Raw genomic sequence first — 13,489 nt, 5'->3', positions numbered from 1 at the left:
AAAACGCGTCTAGGTTTAGGATGTTATTCTAAACTACATATGGGCTATTTCAATAGTGACTATATATAATTGCCATTGCGGTTCATATCTCCCGGATATGAATTACAGGCTAGTTACGCTCCCATGAAGTGCGATGAGCCTCTCCAGATCTGTTTCATTCACACAGGCCGCAATTCGCACCGCGACAATTGCCAATATCCGCGGTCTCGGTATTGATTTAGTGTATGTACCGCGAATAACGGCATTACTGTCCCGCAAGCCTGTGTACTTGGCGAAATTCACGCGACGGATTCTGCATCACGCAGAATATAACCGTGCAGCTTCGATGATAGAGAGTCGCGAGCGACACGATTTGTTTATTGCCCGATGGTATGTTTGTTGTTTGCTGTTGGTACGCAGGTTGTGTTGACGGTTGTAGTTGGTCGATCAAGGAAGCTTTGTTCAAGTCGCTGGATAAGAGCCGACAATCTAGTTTCCAAATGCGCGACTGGAACACGATAGATCCCGGTAGTACGTATCTCCCCGATCATACACTTTCTGTTAACATGTTCACATATGACATCAGGTTCGAAACCTACAGTTAGGGGTGAGGCGATCAGTAAAGACGAGGACTTCTTTGTCAGCGTAACACACGACGGTGAATATTTACTAGCGGCCGTTATTCGTGGCCAATCTAAAGACTCCTCTCAATAACAAACAAGACTTTTGCAGATTACAAAATTTACATAGAGAACAATCTATTAGCCAGTGGCTAGTCATAAACTTCACTAATTTTCTACCCTTAGCGTCGCGATGTTTGCCCCGTAAGATTCATAACTCGTCCCTCGGTTTCGTATCTGACTCAGGCTTTGTACAGAGTGCAGGCGTGACGATTTTGAAAAAGTATTCGCACATCGCCGGCTCTGACACAGACAAGACCTTGTTCTTCTCTCCGCATTGCATTTCCACAACCGCCGACCGATGAGGTCCATTCCAGCACTTGACGCCCTGCGTGAAGTATATCTTGTTCCCTTCAATCTTATCGAAGTTTCTAAACCTTGTCAGCAGCCCCTACAGCAAAAATTCTGTCGACATAAGAAGCATACCCTAATTTGGTCGGGCCTCCTGATTTTCCTTTCTGAGTAGCCTTGTCGTTAAAGCACAATTCGTACGTAAATTCCCCGCTTTCGATATCAATGCATTCGCCCGCTAGAGCCCTGAAAACGTCGTCGTCACCGAACTCGGCTGCGAGGTCTCTGGAAACGCTATCGCGCTTGGTCTTCAGTTCATTGTTTTGTTTTTCTGCCGCATCGCGTTCTTTCCTTGCATTTGAGACGCCTGATAAGTGTTAGTAAGTGGACGCTGAAATCTCGCCGTGTCAAAATACGTACTAGCAGTCTCTCCGGAAGGCTTGCGCTCTGCCAACAGACCGCGCTCGACCAAAAATTCACGCAGTTTGGTTTTTTGGTCATGAATCCAGAGTCTCCACTGTAGAGGGATATACGCGTCATACTCAACAACGTCAGAATCGACTTCGATCTCCTCCTCGCTGAACAACTCCTCGTCGTCCGCTGCACTGATCTCAATATGTTGGAGGTAGTCACCATCCACAGGATCAGACTCCTTAAACTCCTGGTACGCCTTGACAGCCGCCTTGACCCCCTCGTCGTTGTAGTTCGGATTATACTCGTCATTCAACTTCTGCAAAATTTCCTGCGCAATCGCCAGCCGTGTTTCCAAAATAGTCACGCGCTGACTCAGAGCCGTGGTCGCTTTCTGATATTCCTCGATGCGGGATTTGACCCTCCCCAACAGTGGCGATCCTTTTGTGCCCACTCGGCTCGAAGACTGCACTTCCGCAAGTTTAAACGCCTCCCTTGCCCTGGCAATTCGTGCCTCAGATAAAGCAATCTGGGTCTCCAACTGGCCCAGCTCCTTCTGCAGCGCCTGACGAATACCGGCTGCCTTGGCGACTAACTTCGCCCGCGCGTTCCAGCCCGCGACCTGGGTCTTGCGGAACTCGGCCTGCTTCTTCGCGTACTCGGCAGCGAACTCGCGGCACTTGTTTTCGCACTTCACTATCCCCGCCCACTCTTCTGAGCCGTCGCAGCAGATATCGTAGTCACATACGCCGTCGTTGACGCGAGAAGACGGGAGGACACCTGGAACGTGTCCCTTATTTGCGCAGTAGAATTTGCCGTTGGGACAGGCTGATGTGCCAGGCTCGTCGGAGCCGTCTGGACAGTCGCAGTAGTCATCATTGATGCGTGACAATGGCAGGACAATATCTGGATGATTCAGGCATGCCCAGTTGCCACTCTCGTCTGGCTGGTAGAGTGCTTGGTCTACATACGCTTTATTAGCATATATCACTTTAAAAGAGCATCGGAGAATGCAATTGAGCCATCAGGCGGATGGAATGGACGCACCTGCATCTGAGACGCCCCGGATGTGTGCTGATTTGGCGGCGAGAACTTCTCGCCCGGTGTACGCCAGCGCGAGAGCAAAGGTGCTGATTGAAATCCTCATTGCTATCGTACACCGCCAGGCGAAAGTAATCGATTATTAGTAGCGGAAGAATTGCCGGGATCAGATGGCTGGATATTGGCGGGATAAGCGTATGCCCAAGGGGTTTTGTTGCGCGGCTCTCAGCTGATCGACGGGGTGTGCATTTAACGGTTTACGTAGCGATTTTGCCCCGCCAGTCCGATATCGTCACAGTAAATATGACAGGTCCACATTCTTATTATTTACAGTAAGTCGGAGGTCTAACAAATGATCGATAGTCGCGTGCAGTTCTTTTGGAAGCCACAGGCTGGTATTGTAGCCTCAACTATATTGTACAAGGAATCTGTGTCAGTCTGCAATACAGAGCCTATCAATGGCACCACACCAAAATCTACACTCCATCAATCACACTCGCATAGCCATTCTTCCATAACTCTGAATTTTCGCCCAACAAATACGTGAAAGTAGTATTCGCAAATCCATACACTTCGTCGCTCATCTCCTCCAAACGCGCAATTAGATCACTCAACATGATCGCCTTCCCGACCGCCGCGCCGTCGCCGGCATCGTGCTCCACGTTCGTGACGTGGATGTGAAAGTGGTAATACGACGGAAGATAATGCACGTATACACGTAGCTGCGTCGCGGATATGGCGGAGTACGTTTGCGTGGCAGCTTGGATAATTTCCGAGTCCACCGACTTTAGCCAAGCTATATGAGACTTGTTTAGGTCGCGAATGGAGGCTATGTCGCGCCGGTGAACAATCGCGACAAGGTATACTGAGTCCATTGTCGTTCTGTCCCATTTCAAGTCGGGGAGTAAGACGAAGCCTTCGCGTGGATCAGGATTTTCGTAGACGATCCTGTCGGCTTCGACTTTGTGGGATAGTATGTTGTAGACCCTTGCCATGAGTTAGCCATTGATAAACACGGTTTGTGGGATGAATAGGAGCCAACGCGCGTACCATTGAATCCGATCTCCTCGCATTTTCTCAATATACGGGTACAAAATCTTTCGATACAACTCCGGTGTTTCGCGGATCACCCTCCGTCGCTGTTTTCCATACTTCTCAATATGCTACAACCAGTCAGCATAAATGCGGCCACCATCATTTGTCGGACTGACAGTCTTAGTAGCAGGCCAAATCAACGACACTTTCGCACCAGGCGAAATCTCGAGGTCTTGTACCAACACAGCCATATACCATCTATAGATATCATTGCGATCAAGCAGCCGTATGGACGAAATCCCGTTTTCGACAGTCTGCAGCTTTGCGATCGCAGCCTCGTCGTGCGCCGTGAATGCGGTTTTTTCGACGATGAGGATGGCGGGGGTGGAGTCTATTGTGCCCAGGATGTTTATCAATTTTGACCTCGTGTCTGTACGAATGTGAGCTCCAAATTACGCGCAATTGAGTACATGAGACTTTTTGCAAAGGTGAACATGAAAGAGGAGTGTACCGTGATTAAGTACTCTTTCAAATTGGAATCGCCGGATCAGTTGTATTGATTCGTCGCTTGCAAGGTCATGCGCTTCATCCGAAGCCATGGTCGCTTAGCCGATCCAATGCAATGGCTAATTTTATTACAAAAAATCTCTTAAGGCGATATGAGCAACAATGTCTGGAAAGGAGCCACTTGGATCAAGGTAACAACACATTGAAACTTTAATAAACTTACCCGGCTCATTATGGTTAGATCACAAAGTGAACAGCAAGCCTGGGCAGAGCAGCTTGCTCCTTTGCCGCCACGCAGCAAGTGGACTAATCGTGGACGTCAACAACCGGTCGAAATAACGATTTACCGAGCAGCGGCGAGAAAAGTATTGACATTTATTTTGTCGTGGACGATTAGTTTTATTTGCTGGAGGGGTGTGATTGGTTAGCGACGTCCGAGGGCTTAGAGTCATCACTGATACGTACGGCGGAAACAAGGTAGTCTGCAGGAATCATTAAGATGGCCACAAGAGCAGCGAATAAGCGGGTATGTTTTATACGTTACTGGCAGACAAAGATCTAGTTAACTGAGACGTACAGCTCGCACGCGAATATAAACATATGCAAGAGAGTCCGCCACCGTTTATTACCGCGCATCCAAGCGAAAAGAATATTCTAATGTGGGTACAGCATTTTTGCATTGTTTTATATATGATTTGGAGAACGTGTGCTGACTTGGGTAGATGGCACTACCTCATAACAGGACCGCCGTCGACTCCATACGAAGGCGGGCAGTACCATGGCACGCTAACGTTCCCGCCAGATTACCCCTACAAACCGCCCGCTATCCGGATGATCACACCGTCAGGTCGGTTCCAAACAAACACTCGACTGTGTCTTTCAATCTCAGATTACCACCCGAAAACGTGGAACCCAGCTTGGAGTGTGTCGACGATCTTGACAGGGCTGTTAAGTTTCATGACCTCAGACGAGTTAACCACGGGTGCGCTGCGGTCGACGAATGAGGAGAAGATTAAACTGGCGGAATTGTCTCGTGATTGGAATGTGCGTCAGAACCGTAAATTTGTGGAGGAGTTTTCGGCAGAAGCGGCTGAGAACGAGAAGTACATTGTTGAGCGGATAAGGAAGGCGCGGAGTAGTGCGCCGGTTGCTGCGGTAGGGACGGGAGGTGTTGCGGCTGTTGCTGCGCTTGCGGACGGGGTTTTGAATGAAGATGGTGCTGGTGGTCGCGCGAGCGAGTTGGGTGGTGGAGGACCGTTTGGGGTGTTCGATACGTCCAGTCTGAGATCAGGCAAATCTGCAGCGAAAGTCACCGGTGCGGGTACAAATGGTGCCAGAGGTAACCAGAGCTGGATCGGAACGCATAAAGCATTATGCGCGGTCCTCCTCGTACTGGCATGCGTGATCGCAAACCGCGTCGCGAGCTCGAGCAAGTAGATATGCTCGGGATGTAGACGTGACTGCATGGGGTCGACGTCGTGGATGCACTTTGGGTTTGGCTTATATAATTGTGTGTGTTACTGGCGTTGTGTCTCTTTTGAAAGTTTATGTAGTTTCAATAGAATTCGTCAACTGTGGATGGTGGCGGATGGCTGAAGTCACGGTCGCGCGAGTTTACGTAGAGAGCTAGAACCGGGATAGGTCCGAAACAGTGTGCAAAACATGCGAATTGTGACCGTCGTCAGGATTCACATGACGACGGCTGTGGAGTGTGCGATATTTGTGCAAGATCGAGCCGCCTGACATGAGTACGAACGCCTGACATGATTACGGAACGCAGTGCACTAGACTGGCGAGATAATAATAAGGGAGCTTGAGGATCTGGGAAGCCCGTGGTCCTATGCGGCGCCGTGGTTGGCCAACTTGCAGTCTTCCAACGCGGGGGCCACTATGACAATCTCAGGCGGGATCAGACCAATACTAAGCTGAATAAGCACGCACGTCGATCACGAATAGCAATGCGAGATCCATCTGAAATCTTGCGATGATGCGCGTCTTGGAGTCCCAGTCATTTGATCGTGCGGCTCGATTCGATTAGCAAGTCGCAAACATCGACATAAGATCATGCGCTCTCTACTAACGAGATCAGTTATCGTGGTCGCATGTGAGCCACAGGTCAAACAGACTGATTGAGGCAATGCGCGAGAGAGAGAGACAGGCTCACAGACAGCCAGACGGAGCAGATCCAAGATCGAGTAGCCGTGACCTGACCTGACAAGAATCATAATAGTTAAGCATGATCTCAGCATGACAAGGCACGTGCGATCGCGTCAATCAATTAAGCTGGGGATCGTGACACGAATGTGCTCAGACGCGGTCCGATCGCTTTCAGGGTTTCGACTCGCGAAGTCAAAATATGCTTCGGAGTAGCGATAAGTGATTAGGGACGATGTCAGCTGCGGAAAAGCGAATACGAGCAATAATTGATCCAACTTGGGACGATATAACTGCGGTGCATGAATGATCGATACAGTGTCGCCTCAAAATGCAATGCAATCGTGCCCTGCAGACAATTATTTAAAGAATGTGGCGTCGGCATTATAGGGAGGGCTCCGAGGGCGGCCAAGTAGGCCACCCCCTCCAATGCGTCATCCTGCATGTCCCGTTGTCTGCCGAAGATCCAAGTAGATGACAGAACGGCATTCATAAAACCAGTAGAGCATCTGAAATGGCGATATGAACGGACAGAGGCGCTTCTATTTGCAATTGTATGCGTCGCGTGACCGTGTGCCGCATTTGGCTTGGTTGTCTTTGACGCGGCTCAGAAGAAGCCAACATCAGTTTGGCTGAGGAATCTTATAAATGTGCGCCGCGAATGGTGCGACTATCTGACGCCTCGTATATTCTGCAATATACCAGCACAGCGGCGGCTTGGCTGTAGATGTTTACGATAGTCGATACTGTCATGTTACCTACGGTGGGTGATCCTGGGTATGCTGTGTGATAATCGGTGAGTCGGGGAGTCGGTGACTGACCATCGCGTCGTAATGTTGGATTATATGTTACATTTGAAGTCTCAAGTGCCAACATGTGTGCGTTCCGCCGTTCAGAGGCGACGAAGGCTATCTATCTATCATATGTCTGTCATTATTAGAGCGGCCTGCTTAGGGAAGCCAACAAAGGCTGATTACTGTTCGCCGAGTCTGGAGCTTGGGCGCCTGATTAATACCAATCTACAAATTACTAGGCAGACCACACACTATCTGCCACGCTTATTAACCCAAATCAATAAATGCAAATATAATAATGTGACTTCTCACAATCTCTCCTTTTCTTCATCACGGTTGCGACAGTTGGCTAAGCCGTTAGGTGCCCGGTGCTTCGAGTAATCAGATGCATTGCCTAGACAGGCCTAGCTGTAATTACAGAGTTTACGCTAGCAAGCACGCGGCCCGATCAGGTATCTCCCAATATCCGTTCTCGGCTTAGCGTTGGCCACTAGTTCAATGCGAGGATTTCCTGCGATACCGACATTGTTGCTGAGATTGTAGCATGACGCACAGTCTACTGTATTTTTTACATAGATTCTATATATAATTGGTATTGAGATTGGGTTGATCCTATAAATACAGTGGTAGACAATTCGGGCTGGTCTAGAGTGGCTGAGTGGGACTTTGTTTTGGACACTGTTGTCCGCAGCGGGCCGAGGCGGACTACAAACCATCGCCCGAGCAACGACGGGCGACGACGAGTCGATACGATAGTAACTCCCCCCACTTTCTCTCTTTTCACCATCTCCTCCAAACACAGATACTTCGATTGTCCACCCAGTCGACGATGCGATACGGCCACGTCCTCGCGCAGTATGCAGTGCCAGAATGGCAGGCATTCTCCGTTGACTACGACGAGTTCAAGGCTCTCATCAAAAATTGCATCGCCTCCGGTGTGCGTCCCGGCAATGAAGACATAATCTACTCGGCGCTCAGCGAGCAGTTTGAACGAGTGCGTCTCCCTTGATCGTATATCCGCTACAATACGGCTGGCTGTATTGTTCGGAGTGCTAATGTCTTTGTTTTGTTTAGGTAAACGTCTTCGTCCGGTCTAAAGCAGGCGAGCTCGACCGCCGAATTCGCGACTGCAATAAAGCCGTCGACGAGATCACAAAGCAGGATGCTGCGCGAACGTATCCCATTTCGAATGCGCAACGCCAGAAGCCCGTTATTAAAATCGAAGCCGAAATCGAATCGTGAGTCATGTCTATCACTTACGGCGAAGAAAACGGCTAACTGACTATTCAGAATCTACCAGAATCTTCAGGCGCTCGCCCGTTTTGTGAGTTCTCATAAAATAGGTAATTACCTTCACTTCAATCATTATACTAGTTTTGTTTTTCTTTGCTAACGTCCTTAGCTTTCACGAAACTCGTCAAAGCATACAACAAATGGTCCAGCACAACGTCCCTCTCTACACGCTATGCAGTCATTGTCGATTCCCCCAAATCCTTCGCAAAGCGTAATTTCACATCCTCCATCGTTGAGCTCTCTTTCCTTTATGACTCCATTCGCCGATACTTCCAGTCGTCTCTCCGATTTTTCTCCCAGCCGACCCGCACGAGTTTAACAAACGGCGACCTCGATTTCGAAGCCGCAAGGACCATGGCGTCTGGATCGACTGTCTTTTGGGTTCATAGCGATAATTTCATCGAGTTGGAGACCTTTTTGGTCAAGTACCTGTCTATCATGCCGAACGAGTCGTTCTTCCGCCGTAATCTGATCCGGAATACCGATTACGACGTCGAATCCGACACCCGCATCGTGTATGTCAACAGCCAAGCCGTGCTCAGCAACATCAACAGTCAAAAGAAGATACGCGACGAAGTCTCCCAGATCATCGCCGACATCGAAATAGACAACTCGGAAGCAGTACTCTGTACTCCCGGCGGTGCTGTCCTATCCGGCAAGAAGAAGTACATTGAGAACATCGTCAATTCGTCCGCCGGTCCCAGTGAATTGCAGCAGCTCGATAGTATCGGCAAGTCGGTCGTTTTCTGGCTCCAAAAGCGCGCGGCGAAGCCATCTGTTGCTGTTGCCGTCAAACGGATGCGATTTGAACTGATAGGTTCGTCGGGACCAACCGTTTGGGCCACCCTCGACCATTCGCTCAAGTACAGGCCGGTCTCGACGCAAAGTGGCTGGATGGATGCCGGCCAGGCTTACGAATATACCACCTTCCCGTACTCTGTTCTCGAAGTTCGATGGCAAGGAAACGAGCCAAAATGGCTGTCGGAGCTCAAGACCTCGCACACAGTCTACGAAGTTCCTGGCTTCAGCTACTTCTCGCACGCGGTCTCATCTCTAGGTCTGTCTGATCAGCAACCGCCGTGGGCGCATATGTTAGCAGAAGATATCCACAAGATCCCAAAGCAGAAGACTACCACGCGGCCAAAACTGCGGTCGCGGACATCAAGCGCGCAAACTACGAACCTCGCGCCTTCTACCTCGTCGTCGTCCAGTGCCACGGTAGAGGGCACTAGCAGCGTCGAGACGCCGAACGAGAATTGGGCGCCGAATACGACGAACGTACCACTTCCTTCCAAACCAGCAGCAGTGCCTGAATCCCCTATGGATGCAAAAGCTGCGAAGGCAGCAAAGGTCGCTGCACAGGGCGAAGCGATTGCTCGGGCGGCTAAGGACAGAGCTGCGAAATCGCCCCGCCGGTTGACGATTGTGCATGACGACGAGGCCCGGTATTGGAATGAGTTTGATCATCCTGAGGAGGATGATGGGACATTTTACGTTGATGCTGGCGAGTCACGTACCTTGTTGAATAAGTTGTCTGTTGATAAACTCACTGATTGGTCGACGGGGATTTGGAGTCGGTTGTCAAAGAAGGTGCATTCGATTCATGAATTTAACGATGTGCCCGCGGCCAGACGACAAGCTGATGATCAGGAGAGGGAGTCGCTTCTTGCGAACCCAGAGTCTGATTTACACTCTCCAACCAGCACTGAGCAGGACCTCCAGACGAACTTCCCGGATGCGGATAGTCACCAACACGCTCTCCTGGGCATCAACATCGGCGATGCAATCAGCGTCGACCGTGCACTAACAATGTTTTATGCTCTCTCATTCAGCATCTCACTCACACTCGTCGGCATTCTCGACGGCATTGTCTTTGGCGGTCAGAGTAGCGCAGCGACCGAATTACTCCCTGTCCCGGCATATGTCTCGATGCTTGCGTCCATCGGCATTGTCTTTGCCGAGGGCATCGCGTTAGCTGGCCTGGTTGCATTCCTGTGGCGTCATAATATGCCGGGATTTTGGCATCAAGCTGTCGTGTTTGTGACATTTTTGGCCGTCGTGTCCGCTGGCGTCGGAGGCATTGTATTCATTTTAGTCTAGATTTTGGTTTCGCCAGTTTCGTTTCCGGCATTGTGAGTTTTCATTCTTGAGGATAACAATTGCCTCAAGAAATATATGCATTTTGATTTTAGAAGAGTTGGCAAGGCAATTTCATTATATATGATTATTGTCGCTCATTCATTTATTCAGTCATCACATACTCTTGGCTCTTCAGTTTTGCAATTGCCGTCATTGCACCTTTGGTTGCATTTATTTTTTGTATCTGCTTGTTTGGAATCATATACCGTTTGATTGGACGGCCATCCCTATTGGAGGCGACCGAGATGCGCTAATGTAATTTTTTCATAGCGTGATGTTAATGTTTGTTGTATTTTTATGAGGAGTGTGGACTGTTTAGGTGCTCTTTTATAATTATGACATTGATTGTTTCATTAATTTTACATTTGGCTTTTTGGCATTGGGAGGGTATGATAGTTAGATGTGGGATGGAAATATATTTGGCGGGCGACAAGAATGATGAGATAACTTGAGATGAGTCTGAATTTGTTATACATACCAACAAGTACGATAGAGATGGGACGAAATATTAATTTAATAATTGTTTTAAAGACTGTATTTGGGATCTTTGCAGATGAACCATGTAGAATTGCGGCTGTGTCCATCAGGATAACAATGACTGCTAGCCAATTTTACAGTCGATTGCACCGCAGACTTTGTCAAGGGCGAATTCTTCAATGAAGATCCGAACACGAGCCGTTGTCTCGGGATCGTAATGTTGGTTCGAGGCTAAAGTTTTCCCGAGGCCAACTCGTATTTATGTGGCCCACGTGAGTTTACAAAGCGAACAAAACTAAAAAAATACGAGACTGGCACCCGAGGCGCCAAGGGAAGATATTATATTGCACCTTTGGCATATATATCTCCGAGACAGTCAATACGAAAGAAGGAGATCAATAAATCTCGGTCCTGTGTCGCAAGTATGTGTGTTCAATTTTGGCAAGTCAGTTTATTAGTGGGACGGAATGGAATACTAATTGAGGTCGTGCAGCAAACATGAACTACTTCAAATTATCGATTATCCTCGGCGTTGTATTGTCTGCTTATTATTACCTCGATACATACGTTCTTCCTACTCTATACATATTTGACCCAGAAGTTGTGCATGGCATTGTCAAGGTGGGCTTGTTCTTGCTGTCGTCCGAGATCATACGTTCCGGCTCCTGTTAACTAGATGTAGGATTCTCTCGGTATGGTGCCACCCGGAAATACGACTGCACTTTTTTACGAGATTAATACCAGACTGAGAAATGTGTATGGGGATAATGTAAATCCGTATAACACCGACGACTGGATGTTTAATAATGCTGGTAACGCAATGGTATTCCCCTTTCTGTTCCCCACTTTCTCGCAGCCATACTGGTGCAGGAGACAGCTAACTGGAGTGCGTAGGGTTCAATGTTCATACAACACGCTTCAATCTCAGAATACCTTATATTTTTCGGGACGGCAATTGGTACGGAAGGACATACGGGCGTGCATCCTGCCAACGACTACTTCTTCATTCTCAAAGGCGAACAGTGGGTCCATGACCTCGGTGATCCCGACCCTATCGTACGTCCCTTGGTTTCGTTTCCGCTATTTTTTCTTGGCTAAAGTGTGCTGACGCTTCGTAGATTTATAAGCCTGGTGATTTGCATATCCTCGAACGTGGCTCCGTGCAGCAATATTCCATGCCTACAACTTGCTTCGCTCTCGAACTCGCACAAGGTACGGCTCCATTTGACTGTGAATCTAATCTACTCTGTCACTCTTAGAGTGCCATATGACAGCGCTAATGCTATAATAGGTTGGATCCCTGCTATGCTACCGTTTGGCCTCGCGGACACGCTGTTCTCGACTCTGGATCTCGGGACGTTTGCCCGGACTGCGTATTTTACCGGCAAGGCGATGATCGAAAGTGCGCTTCGGCGAAAGTTTTAGATTTTGTACTAGATTTTCGGAAAGCATGACATAGATTGAATGCATTATGATAGATTGAATGTATTTTATTAATTTACTCCTATTGTGCTGAATGATCATGCACTACATGGCCGCTTTGGGCGCATCGTCCTCAATGGCGGCCCAAATCTTGTCGATAACCGCTACAATCTCCTCCGGTAAAGGTCCCTGCTCAAGATACTCCAAGTTCTGCTTCAACTGGCCGATATTCGAATACCCCACCAAAATCGCATCCGCGTCCGTCAGCTGCGAGTGATGTCGAAGCCACCGGAGTGCGATAGCATTGTTCGGGATACCGTGTTTCTCGCCAACTCTTTGGAGCTCTTCGACGGCTGTGAAGAGAGCGTCTCTAAAGAACCAGCCCTGGTTAAATTGGCCGTTGAATGTCGTGGGGTCGAAGTGCCCGCCTGCTGGCGGTGGCTCGTTTCTCTTGATGTTGGAAAAGAATCCGGACGCAAGTGGTCTAATCTCTGTCAGCCAGCGCTCGCGCTCGTCTCATAATTCAGGCATATTTTATTCTCGCAGAACTTACGAGTACGCGTAAAAATCAATATTGTGCTCCCTGAATATGGGCAGCAACTCCGTCTCAGCACGACGGCTGACAATGTTATAAAGGCCCTCATAAGAACTCGGCGCGACCCAACCGTACTTCTTCGCGCGCTCGACAAATCCCAGGATCTCGTCCGGCTGGTAATTTGAGATACCGAATCTCTCGAATTTACGTTGCTTATACAGCTCGTTCATGGCTTTATGCGATTCCTCGAACGAAACCGTGCGATCTGGCGCATGGAGATACAACGTGCGGACCTTATCGACTTTGAGCCGTTTCAGTTGCTCGTCGACGGACTTGTAGATCTTGTCCGCTGTGTGGGCACCATCTTCAAAACTTCGCACTTTGGTATCAAGTACGAACTTCGCATCTTTCGTAACTTCCAAGTCACCAAGAAACGTCTCGGACTCGCCGGGGTGGCCGGCGGGATAGAGATATGCTGTATCGAGATATTTATGCCCCAGGGAGTGGTAGAGGTCCAATATGGCGCTCAAGTCCGCGGTGGTCTTGATTTTGCCGTGCGGGCCGACGTTGTTAGTGCCCAGAATTATATCGACAGGCATTGTGCGTTGTGAGGGGGTTATACTATTGCAATTCGAATAGGTTAACGGCCATACAGTGTGATTTGGATTAGCTGAATGAAAAGACTGAGTCGCCGTGCCTATGCGGCTTGATAATTGACAGCCCTGTATCCG

The 13,489-nt window shown here is 48.9% G+C and overlaps 7 protein-coding genes across 7 annotated transcripts; 4 read left to right on the top strand and 3 right to left on the bottom strand.

Moving 5' to 3' along the window:
* Nucleotides 1-42: 42 nt before the first annotated feature.
* On the top strand, nt 43-752 carry V1508DRAFT_411438 (4'-phosphopantetheinyl transferase). Its single transcript, XM_066939469.1, has 3 exons — nt 43-369; nt 419-510; nt 566-752. The coding sequence occupies exons 1-3, from the start codon at nt 134-136 to the stop codon at nt 691-693; spliced, it is 456 nt and encodes a 151-aa protein (XP_066797869.1). The 5' UTR covers nt 43-133; the 3' UTR covers nt 694-752.
* Nucleotides 592-2,762, bottom strand: V1508DRAFT_365877 (glucosidase II beta subunit-like-domain-containing protein). Its single transcript, XM_066937344.1, has 4 exons — nt 2,409-2,762; nt 1,371-2,324; nt 1,086-1,317; nt 592-1,030 (listed from the first exon to the last, which is right to left on the bottom strand). Exons 1-4 carry the CDS (start codon nt 2,506-2,508, stop codon nt 811-813), a joined length of 1,506 nt encoding a protein of 501 aa, XP_066797868.1. The 5' UTR covers nt 2,509-2,762; the 3' UTR covers nt 592-810.
* V1508DRAFT_411434 (HIT-like domain-containing protein) lies at nt 2,763-4,097 on the bottom strand. Its single transcript, XM_066939468.1, has 4 exons — nt 3,949-4,097; nt 3,614-3,867; nt 3,453-3,565; nt 2,763-3,389 (listed from the first exon to the last, which is right to left on the bottom strand). The coding sequence occupies exons 1-4, from the start codon at nt 4,034-4,036 to the stop codon at nt 2,879-2,881; spliced, it is 966 nt and encodes a 321-aa protein (XP_066797867.1). The 5' UTR covers nt 4,037-4,097; the 3' UTR covers nt 2,763-2,878.
* A 21-nt stretch (nt 4,098-4,118) lies between these two features.
* Nucleotides 4,119-5,520, top strand: V1508DRAFT_411430 (ubiquitin-conjugating enzyme/RWD-like protein). The gene is made up of 4 exons (XM_066939467.1): nt 4,119-4,135; nt 4,186-4,470; nt 4,524-4,603; nt 4,667-5,520. Exons 2-4 carry the CDS (start codon nt 4,444-4,446, stop codon nt 5,379-5,381), a joined length of 822 nt encoding a protein of 273 aa, XP_066797866.1. The 5' UTR covers nt 4,119-4,135; nt 4,186-4,443; the 3' UTR covers nt 5,382-5,520.
* Nucleotides 5,521-7,434: 1,914 nt separating this feature from the next.
* V1508DRAFT_263294 (uncharacterized protein) lies at nt 7,435-10,531 on the top strand. Its single transcript, XM_066936448.1, has 4 exons — nt 7,435-7,886; nt 7,967-8,130; nt 8,183-8,235; nt 8,295-10,531. Exons 1-4 carry the CDS (start codon nt 7,722-7,724, stop codon nt 10,283-10,285), a joined length of 2,373 nt encoding a protein of 790 aa, XP_066797865.1. The 5' UTR covers nt 7,435-7,721; the 3' UTR covers nt 10,286-10,531.
* A 562-nt stretch (nt 10,532-11,093) lies between these two features.
* V1508DRAFT_411426 (ERG2/sigma1 receptor-like protein) lies at nt 11,094-12,318 on the top strand. The gene is made up of 6 exons (XM_066939466.1): nt 11,094-11,223; nt 11,295-11,422; nt 11,484-11,624; nt 11,696-11,857; nt 11,920-12,013; nt 12,093-12,318. Exons 2-6 carry the CDS (start codon nt 11,300-11,302, stop codon nt 12,224-12,226), a joined length of 654 nt encoding a protein of 217 aa, XP_066797864.1. The 5' UTR covers nt 11,094-11,223; nt 11,295-11,299; the 3' UTR covers nt 12,227-12,318.
* On the bottom strand, nt 12,256-13,476 carry V1508DRAFT_411422 (NADP-dependent oxidoreductase domain-containing protein). The gene is made up of 2 exons (XM_066939465.1): nt 12,777-13,476; nt 12,256-12,707 (listed from the first exon to the last, which is right to left on the bottom strand). The coding sequence occupies exons 1-2, from the start codon at nt 13,355-13,357 to the stop codon at nt 12,329-12,331; spliced, it is 960 nt and encodes a 319-aa protein (XP_066797863.1). The 5' UTR covers nt 13,358-13,476; the 3' UTR covers nt 12,256-12,328.
* Nucleotides 13,477-13,489: the final 13 nt, after the last annotated feature.

The sequence above is a fragment of the Lipomyces doorenjongii genome, assembly GCF_038497915.1.
Source record: "Lipomyces doorenjongii strain NRRL Y-27504 unplaced genomic scaffold V1508scaffold_7, whole genome shotgun sequence".
Classification (NCBI taxonomy): Eukaryota; Fungi; Ascomycota; class Lipomycetes; order Lipomycetales; family Lipomycetaceae; genus Lipomyces; species Lipomyces doorenjongii.
Note: the sequence above shows the minus strand (reverse complement) of the source record. Positions and strands in the feature narration are given on the sequence as shown.